The following is a 9,534-nucleotide window of genomic DNA, read 5'->3' on the forward strand; positions in this document are numbered from 1 at the left end:
ACTAAAAACACACACACAGTATTTTGTTTATCCGAAGCTCCAATTTAACTGGGTGCCCGCTTTTTCTCTGAGGTTTCCTCTAAGGTTTATCTGACGACCCTCGCCCTCCAGGCTTCCACCTTTGGGCATCTGTGACCGACAGCTGCCGTCGCAGGGCCTGGCAAGGACTTCTGAGCACTGGCCTTGACCCTGGGGGTCACTCCCTAGGGGGCGAGGCTTGGAGAGGGGGAACGGCTCTGGTGGGGCCAGAACCCTGGTCTCCTGGCTCCTAGGAGGCCTGTCACTCCCGTACAAACCTGACTTTATGACCCACAGCCCAGGAGCACACGATGCCTGCTGTGGCCGGGCTGCAGCCGAGCCAGGGCCTGCTGGTGGCTCCTCGGGAAGGAGGTGGACCCAGGGTGAGGCCCGCAAGCCCACCACCCCACCGAGCCCCCGCCCACCAAGGCCCACTCTCTCGCTTCGCCTCCTCTGAGGGCTGGGCTGGCTTCGTGCTTTGAAGATTTCCCTTTGAAAGGCTTTTCTGTTCCCTTCTCCGGAGGCGCCCAGCTTGGGGGGTTATGTAACCTCCGTCTCCTCGCCGCCTCGGCAGGAACACTTGGGGAGTAAAGGCCGCCTCCTGCTGAGCAGCCCTTGGGGGGCGGGGGAGGACTGCGCGGGGTGGGCTGGGGGGGCTGATGGGCCGAGTCCCTGGGGTGGGCCGACCTCCCCGAGCCCCAGGCCCCGGTGACTCTCTCTCTCCTTCTCCGCAGCTGCCCATGATGGGAGGAGCCTTCATGGACTCGCCCAACGAGGACTTCAGCACCGAGTACTCGCTCTTCAACTCCTCCACCAACATCCACGCGGCCTCCGGCGGCCAGGGCCCGCCCGAGGAGCCCCCGCGCTCCTCCAACGACGCCGTCCTGCTGTGGATCGCCATCATAGCGACGCTGGGCAACATCGTGGTGGTGGGGGTGGTGTACGCCTTCACCTTCTGAGGGGCACCCCGCACCCGCTGCGGGCGAGGCTGGGGCCTGGGGCGCACCCACGGTCCAGAGCCAGGAGTTCCCACCAGGCCAGGGCCCCCCCAGGGGCAGCGACGGAGCGTCTGGAACTGCCCCCAGCGGCCCTCATGTCAAATCCCTCCCGCTGTGGTCAGGCCGATCCCGAAGCCCCTGCGTGCGAGCGCCCAGCCCCCCTGGGCACGATGGGACGAGGCCGCCGAGGAGCAGGGTGGGGACGTCGTGTAACTGCTTCCCGAGGACAAGAGACTCCAGGGATCGCCCCTTGGGCTCCCGGCACAGACACCGTGGGGCGATGGCTCCCCGGCAGCAAATAGCCGCCTCGCTGTCTGGTCTCCATGCCAACTCGCCACGCCTGGGGGTGGGGTGCCAGGCAAGAGCCCCCTCAGAGCCTGAGTGTCCCCACCCCCCTCAGCCCCCGGGATATGGCTGGGGGCCGCTTGAAGGGCCTTGGAATATTCCTCGTGTGACTTGCAAACGACCCCTTTGTCACCAGACACCCGGCCCCTTAGGAGACCCCAAAGCCGCAGGCACCCCAAGGAGGGGGAGGCTGCTGGTGACACGGGGGGGGGGGGGGGGGGTTCGGTGGCGGTTTTCACCTGCTGGTGGGTTTTTCTTTCTGAAAAGAGGAGAAGGCACCTTCCCACTGAGATCTGCCACCGGGTCCAGGCCCCGCGTGAAGATGCACGTCGTTCCCCGCGAAACCGCAGAATGGGAGGCGAGCAGGGCTCTGTCCGCCCCGCACGCGGTGGGGGCCGGTGCGGTGGGGGCCGGTGCGGTGGGGGCCGGTGCCGTTTGCCTGCGGTCCGCCGGCCGGCATGGAGGGGCCAGGTCGGAGGGACGGCCCTGACTCCGCTCAGGCTCTCGCTGAGCCCTGCCTCGCGCTGGCTGCTGCCTTCTCAGCCGCCCTCGGGGTCGTGCCAGGTGGGCAGGGCGTTCAGACACCCACACTGTCAAGTCAGTTCTGCCGTGTGCTCTGCTGCCGGGGAGGGTCCTCATCCTTAGATGGAGATGCGCCCTGGCCAGTGTGGCTCAGTGGGTACAGCCACTCACCTCTGGGAGGTGAGCACAGAGCTGCCATGGCAACGGGGTTACCAGCCCGACCTCCAGACAGCGCTGCCCCATGGCCGCCGGCCCTTATTGGTCCCATCCGTCATGCGGCCACGCGGCCACCCGCAGTGCTTAGCTCCACTTAGGTCAGGGGTGTGGAGAGCTGGCGTGACATGAAAGAGGGATGTTGGAGCCACTGACAGGGCCCTGCTCTCTGCAACACCAGCCTGGGGCCTGGGCCTGGGGACTGGGGCCTGGGGCCTGGGGACTGGAGCCCTGAGCCTGGGGCCTGGGGCCCTGAGCCTGGGGCCTGGGGCCTGGGGCCTGGGGCCCTGAGCCTGGGGCCTGGGGCCTGGGGCCTGGAGCCCTGAGCCTGGGGCCTGGGCTGGCTGTCAGCCACGGGGTGCCCGCCGTCAAGCCCCAGGGCCCATGAGGAAGGCCTTTCTTAGCCCGAGGCGGGGGGTCAGAGCTGGGATGGGGAGACCAGGTGGTGCCGCTGTCAGTGGCCGGTGGCCCCTCCAGGGCACATTCAAACCAGCCCTGAGTGTGCAGAGGTCATTCCCAAGGTGTGGCCTAGGCCAGCCGTGGCTGCCACAGGAGAAGTTTCCGGCTCCTGGGAGTGGGGCCCTCTCTCTGCCAGGCTGCAGCGGGGAGATCTGGAGCCTGCCCCCTCTTTAGAGCTGACCATAGCCTCTTTGTGTGGCCGGAGAAGCCCCCAGAGTCTGGCTTTCCCAGGATGCATGCAGAGGGGAGCCCCGAGAGCCCCCAAGGGTGAGGCTCCAGCAGCCAGAATCGCTGTGAAGGGTGTGGACGGTCCGGGTGGCATGCGGGTTCCGGCCAGGGCTCAGGCCTCCTGCTGCACCCCAGCCCCCCCACCCCCGCCCAGCAGGGCAGGTGCTCTCTCAGACCCCAGCCTGGGACTCCCTTTTGGGCTCCTGGGTGAGGGGCCCAGGGCCCCGCTTGACTCGAGGAGCCAGTGCTGAGAAGGTGGGGCTGGCCTCTGCAGCGGCTGCTCCTCGGAGAAAGGGTCCTGCATTTTCTGGAATGTTCTCTGTGCACATTTTAACGCCCTTTCCCTTTTGCGAGCTGTAGGTGTCCCACCGGGCCATGTTTGTGTGAGCGGCACCTCGCTGAACAGAGCAGTGCCTGCTGTGCAAGGTGGTGAGTCCCGTCACCAGAGCTTCGGTGGAGAGGCCGGAGGACACGATAGCCTGGCGTGCCCTTAGGGGATGCCACCCCTGTGGGGTCCGGGCACGGTGACCGCTCTGCCGGCTCCTGCTCTGTCACGCTGCCCCTCCCCCTTTCCATGAGGCCAAGGTCAAGAGGCACATGAGACCCCCTGACCCCCTCCGCCCCCCAGGAAGAGGTGATCACATCTCCTTTAGACGTCAGCATTGTCGGGGATCCGAGGGAGGGCCGGCTGTCCCTCGGCTGGGGCAGCGACAGGCCATCTGCAGCCCGTTCTAAATGGGCGGCCTGGGCAGAGGTGACTCCCCCCTCCCCCCCACCCGGGACACAGGCGCGCCGCCCTCCCGATGCTTCCTGGCTCCTGCCCCGCAGTGGTTCCCGGCCTGAGCAGGCCTCCCTCCACCCTCAGTGGTGATGTTACTAACATTCTCCTCCCGCTGTTGTCTGGCCGCATCTGCCTTGTGCCGTGTGCTGTGTGCATCTCATCTCCTCCGTCTGGCAGGAGTGGGGGTGTGGAGAAAGGTCCTCCCTGGGGCAGGAGTGGGGGTTCGGAGAAAGGACTGGTCGTCGTTACTGTCCCACTTTTCTGCTGTGCAGCTGAGGCCGCTGTGCCTGGAACCCTCAGCTCAGGAGCTGCGCTTGGCCTCCTCTTCGGGCGGTACAGGCTGGGCACCCCCCACCCCCGCCCCCCTCTCTCGCCACTGGCGTCGCCCTGCGTCCACACCCTCCAGAGCGAGCCCCTGGAATGGTCTGTCCCAGGCCGGCCTCCGGCTGGGCCGCGTCGCCCCGGAGGAGGGACCAGCTGGGTGTGCGTTTGTCAGTCCCCAGCCTGAGGGCCTGTAATTCTGGGGAGGGCAGCGGGGGCCACGCAGTAGGTTAGTGGGAGCTGTCGAGGCTGGACACCTGGCCCAGGCACCCCCTCCCAGCGTGCTGGGTGCTCCAGGGGAGCACGGGGGGGACCCTGGGTCACCAGCCCAGCCCTGGGACCGGCATCCTGTTCTCTGCCACCTGTCAGCTGCCCCTTCGCCAGCCACGTCCTGGCAGAGGCCCTCTGACGGTCCCCGGAGCAAGTGGGCTGGGCTGACGGGACGGACGGCCAAGGAGCAGCCAGAGCGGAATGGCCAGCTCTCCGCCCCGCCCGCTCCACGGCCCTGACCTGGTCACTCAGTGAGAGGGGCGGAGGAGGGGATGGGTCAGCAGAGCCCCGAGGGCCGAGGGCCGGAGTCTCATCTCCAAGCAGAAAGGAGCCCAGGAGCAGAGGAAACGAGGCCAGGCTGTCCCTGCGAGGCGCTCCGAGATTCCACCTTCTGCATGTCCTTTCCCTGTGGGAGGTGGGGTGCAGGGGAGGAGGGATTGCCCAGCCTGAGAAAACCGGGTCCAGGAGCGTGCTGGCGTGGCCGGGATGCACACACCGACCACGTGCATTTGGGTGTGAGTTTGCGCTGTTTGTTCCGAGTCCCTGTGAAGTCAGCGTTTTTGTCAAGAACCTAATCAGGGCAGGGAGCCCTGGGACAGGGGCCGGCTCCTGGGAGGCACTGAGTGCATGGCGCCCACCTGAACTGGCTCCTGCCTGACCGCTCCATCCCCGTTCCTCCCCAGCCCTCCCTGTGCCTGAGCGGCACCCGTGACCAGCGTCTGTCCTTCTGTCTCATTAGCCGTCTTCCCCTCACTGTCCCCACGATCCAGAGGCCTGACCGCGGCCCGGGACTTGGTGCGCAGGGGCCCCCCACTTTTACCCCCGAGGACACGGAGTCTCCCAGAGGGTGGGGAGGTTGGCAGGCCAGGCAGGCCAGCAGGAGACAGGCCGGGTCCACAGTTTCTGAGCTGCGGGCCAGGCGAGTGCTGCTCAGCGGCGACACTGTCCCCGGGCACCGAGGCGCTGTCTGCAGGAGTTCTGGTCTTCACAGCCTGCAGGGGCGGCGCTGGGTCTGCTGGGTCCAGCGGGCCGGCGCCGGGACACCGCTGACCAGTCCCGCGACAGAATCCTCTGGCCCCCAAACACCCGTGGTGCTGAGGCTGGGAAACCAGAGGGATCCCAGCACTGGTATTTCCCCAAGGTCTCCTCTCCCCCTTTTGTGAGTCCTTGGATGAGTGTGAGCTCTTCAGAGCAAAGCAGCCCCCACGGCTGCTGCCTGAGTTCAGTCTCAGCCTGGAGGGAGGAAACCCACGCCCCCACCTAGTAATGACCTGAGGGACCTCAGAAGCAGGCGTGTGGGAAAGCCTCGAAGGGGTGGAATGGGGTGCCTGACCGCCTCTGGGCAAACCCACATCTCTCTCGTTCCTGACCCTCTCCCCCCCCCCCTCCCCTACTTCCCCAATCGTAGGCTCCCCACCTCCTCTCTGTACTCCCCGAAGTTTTACAGAAAAGGTGTTCTTGTAACTAGCCGCCCTCCAATACCAGTTCCTCCCCGAGCTCCGGAACTGTTTGTGTTTTATTAATGTTTCCATAGTCACCTGGTGACTGTAAGCCCCTACTGAATAAAGGAGGCATCTGAGCCGTGGTTCTCGGTCCTGGCTGCCCCAGCCCCTGCTCAGAGGGGAGGGAGAGCGTCTTCTGCGGCGAAGAGGCTGTTTCTCGCGTGGGCTCCCCCGTGCTCCTTGGGTTCGGAACATCTGGCTTCCTGGTGTGAGGCTGGGCTGTGGCACCTGGCCCTCCGGCTGCCGGCGCCGGGCCTGCCCCGTGGCTGTGCTGTGATCATTCAGCGGAGGAACGTGTCCGAGTCCGCCCTGTGCTTTACCCCAGGAGGGGTCCGCCGGCCCTTCTCTACACTCAGCCCGGCCTGCCCTCCCCTCTGCTGCCCCTCTGCCCCACCCCCGGGCGGTCCCCTGCACCCCTGCGCCTCCCCATCCTGGGCCTGTAGTAAATCCCAGGAGCGCTACTCACCTGCCCATCTCCCGGTTCCACCCCCGCCCCCCTTCTGAGTCATCTGAGAGCCAGCCCCTGCGCCCAGCCCAGGGCCTGGCTCACAGCAAACACCTGGTGGGCATTCAGGGAATGAATGAATGAGTGACAGCTGTAAGACCCGCCCAGGACCTGTCCACCCAGGCGGGGACAGTGAGTGCCCTCACTGGGTGTCCGGTGCCCTCCCGAGCTCATCACACACAGTGACCCCCTTGCTCCCAGCACTGTATCAGGTTGGCATGCTGTTAGCCCGCCTGGACAGATGAGGAAACTGAGGCACGGAGAGGTTTTCACCAAGACCGTGTCGCTGGTGAGTGGAGTCCAGGATTGACTCTGTGTCCACATTACGGTGGCTGTAAGTGCCCCCTCAGCATTTGTGGGGCATGGACTGTTGGGGGCCGTGCCAGGAGGGGGGTGCTGGGCCAGTGAGCAGCCCCCACCCCAGAACACGATGTGGAGAGGGGGCACGAACAGTGTCGTCAGGGGTTTCATGTGCAACACATAGGGACCCCCGCAGTGGGCTCTGCCCCAGGTCCCTCCCAAAGAATCCGCACCAGGCCCCCAAAGGGGGTCCGCCACGGGGCCAGGACCCACTGAAGCGGGAGCGGAGGGGCCCAGGGCTGCCTGGATCAGTGGCATGTGCAGGAGCAGCTCATGGAGCTTGGACCCAAAGCTCGGGGTCCCAGCTTAGAGACTGGGCCTCCTAAATGGGAGGAGGGGCCCGCCTCGGGGGCAGGGCAGGAGGGGTGTGCCAGACCCGAGATTCATGGGCCAAGGTCAAGGGTGTTATGACCAAGAAGCCTTGGGCTGCAGATGTGCCCCCCACCCCCCCAGCCTTGGCCTGGCGGGGGAGGGGGCAGGAAGCCAGGCTGGCACCCGGAGGCCAAGGCAGTGTCCTGAATGCCCGATCGGGGAGTGTGGTGCAATGGGATGTGCCCATGCGCTGGGCCTGGGACAGGGAGGCGGCAGGAAGCTGAGCAGTGACTCCCGATTTTGCCTCTCAGACCTTCTCCACCTGCCCCTCCCTCTCCACGCGCCCTCCCTCCCCACCCCCGCTGGAGCCCACAGCCCCGGGTCCCCCTGCCCAGCACGAAGCTCTCGGAGAAGCCGAGGTACCCTCAGCCCACAGCCCATCTTCTCAAGACGGAGGAGCATTGCTCTGAAAGGACGAAGAAAGCTAGAGGGGAGATTTCTCAGGAGAAGGCGGCGGCCACAGCCCAGTGCTGCTGTTCACATTTTCAGAGGCAACCTCGAGGCCAGACCCTCCCAAACACGGCCCCTGCTCCACACTGACCCCTTCTGCGCCCCGCCCCCCAGCTGGCATTCCTAGTAAACCTTTGGCTTCACGGATGCTTAGGATCACTCTACCTGCCGCTGCCAGTGAGTCTGGGTGTTTGAACGGTTTGGGGCGGGTTTCCCGGAGCAGACTGTCACACGCAATGTTGGCCCGTAAATTTATAAATAACCTGTCAGACAGCCGGCTCCTCCCTCTGGACCAGGAGCCGCTTGGGGGGAGGGGCGGGTGTGCTCCCCTCTCCTGGACAAGCCTGCCCGTCCCAGGAGATGGCAAGTGGGGGCCGCGGGGCCCTGGCAAAGACCCCCTGGGGTCACCCTGTGTCCCCACGATGCCCAGCCCAGGCATGGCACAGCCTCATCCTCACACGGTGGGTGAATCTAGAGACAGGAGGAGCTGGGAGGGCAGAGGCAGCCAGGCCTGGCGGATGCCACTCCCCATCACCTCTGGGAGCCGCCAGAGCCTGGAGGGGCTCGGGAAGAGCAGGGAGAGAGGGACAGTGACGAGCCCCCAGTGACCGGGAGCCCAGCCCGAGGGGAATTTTCCATTGGGCCTCATCGGACACCAACTACTCAGGCTCCTGCGGGGAGCTGGCCTGGTGATTAATATTTATAGAAGCCGCTGCGGGGGCCTTTTCTGCAAACCACACAAATAACATCAACTACCACGGTCACGGAGACCAGCGCCTGCGGGGTGCTGCAAAGCACTTTCCAACCCAGCTTTGATCCTCTGGCTGGCGCTCTCCCAGCAACACCTGCCGGCCCTACCACCACCTGTCTGGGCGGGGCACTGGGAAGCTCTGGGAACCAGGCAGGGCCCCTCCTCATTGTTTTGGAGGCTGGGCAGGTGGGCGGGCGGGGGTACCAAGGTCAGCTGGAGACAACAGGGTGTGAGTGTGGACAGTGGGAGGCCTGGGGCCAGGGTGAGGGAACCTGAGGAGCGGCTCCCTAGCGGGCAGGCAGCCCAGGCCAGAGGCCAAGTCTCCAGCTTTTGGGAAAGAAAACTGAACCTCCTGTACTCTCCTATTCAATAGTCACTGATTGAGCGCCTGCTGTGTGCCACGCACGAGTCCCGATACCTGGGGCACATACGTGAGCAAAAGAAATAATTAAATAATGCCATATTTGTGACGTCTTAAGAAACATAGTGTCTATTACAGCACTGTATTGTATACTTACGATTGGCTCTGAGAGTAGATCTTACGTTAAGTGTTCTCACAACAAAACGATAAACAAAACAGAGCGTGGCCCATAGACTCAGAGAACAAGCTGACGCTCACCGTCTAGAAACCCGTTCACAATCCTGCCTGGTCCAGAAAACGCCAGCGCATTTCATTCATTCCTAAAACTTGCCCCCGGGGCACCATCTCTCACCCCGACCTGGAAAAACACAGGGGCCGCAGCCAGCAGGGGGCAGTGTGGCATCAGGAACGTGAACAGGCCAAGGCACCCGCTGGGCTGGGTGCTGGCAGGCCATCACTGGAGGCACCAGCAGACAACCCGAAGGGGTGCCCTTCCATGGCTGCGGTCCCACACGGGGACTGGCCCTAAGGGGCAGAGGCAACGGATCAAAACGTCCTCGCGTGCACCCAGACCTGCCCCACGAAGTAAGCGGGGGTCCTGGGCTGAACCCAGCCCTCGGGCCTCCTCTCCGCGGGCCTGGGCATCACTGCTTTGTCTTATTGAAGGACGACAGGCAGACAGACAGACCGACCGAAAAGCGGCCCGCCAGCGCCCGGCGCCTCCTCTTCCTCAGGCTCCCGGCAGCCCTGCCTCCTGCCCTGAGCTCAGCCCCAAGTCACGCCGCTCCGTTTCCTGGTGGAATCCCTGGGAACCAGGCCCCTCCCCCCTCACCAGCAGGGCTCCCTCGGCAAGGGCAGCGCGGGAATGCGTCCCTCCTTGGGGAGTGACAGTGACGAAAAGAGAACCAGAAAGACTGCTCCACTTCCTCTCCGCGGACCGGAGCCCATCAGCCCTGGGACCTCAGCTGAGGGGCAGGACGGGCCTCTGGGCCATCCTGGTGAACACAACCACCTGGCGGCTGGGCTGCTCCCTGTGCTGCCGCCACCCGCCAGCAGGGGGCGGCCACGGATTCCTCGC

At 65.1% G+C, this 9,534-nt stretch overlaps 1 protein-coding gene across 1 annotated transcript; it reads left to right on the forward strand.

The window, feature by feature from the left end:
* The first annotated feature begins 329 nt into the window (after nucleotides 1-329).
* On the forward strand, nucleotides 330-977 carry C5H14orf132 (chromosome 5 C14orf132 homolog). Its single transcript, XM_054715397.1, has 2 exons — nucleotides 330-401; nucleotides 753-977. The coding sequence occupies exons 1-2, from the start codon at nucleotides 330-332 to the stop codon at nucleotides 975-977; spliced, it is 297 nt and encodes a 98-aa protein (XP_054571372.1).
* Nucleotides 978-9,534: the final 8,557 nt, after the last annotated feature.

Source organism: Eptesicus fuscus, chromosome 5 (genome assembly GCF_027574615.1).
Source record: "Eptesicus fuscus isolate TK198812 chromosome 5, DD_ASM_mEF_20220401, whole genome shotgun sequence".
Classification (NCBI taxonomy): domain Eukaryota; kingdom Metazoa; phylum Chordata; class Mammalia; order Chiroptera; family Vespertilionidae; genus Eptesicus; species Eptesicus fuscus.

Bases quoted from the DNA above. Each gene is read 5' to 3' on its own strand.
- C5H14orf132 (XM_054715397.1), top strand. From the start codon at position 330: ATGCCTGCTGTGGCCGGGCTGCAGCCGAGCCAGGGCCTGCTGGTGGCT. The intron at 402-752 runs GTGAGGCCCGCA...CCTTCTCCGCAG, and splicing joins GGGAAGGAGGTGGACCCAGG to CTGCCCATGATGGGAGGAGC.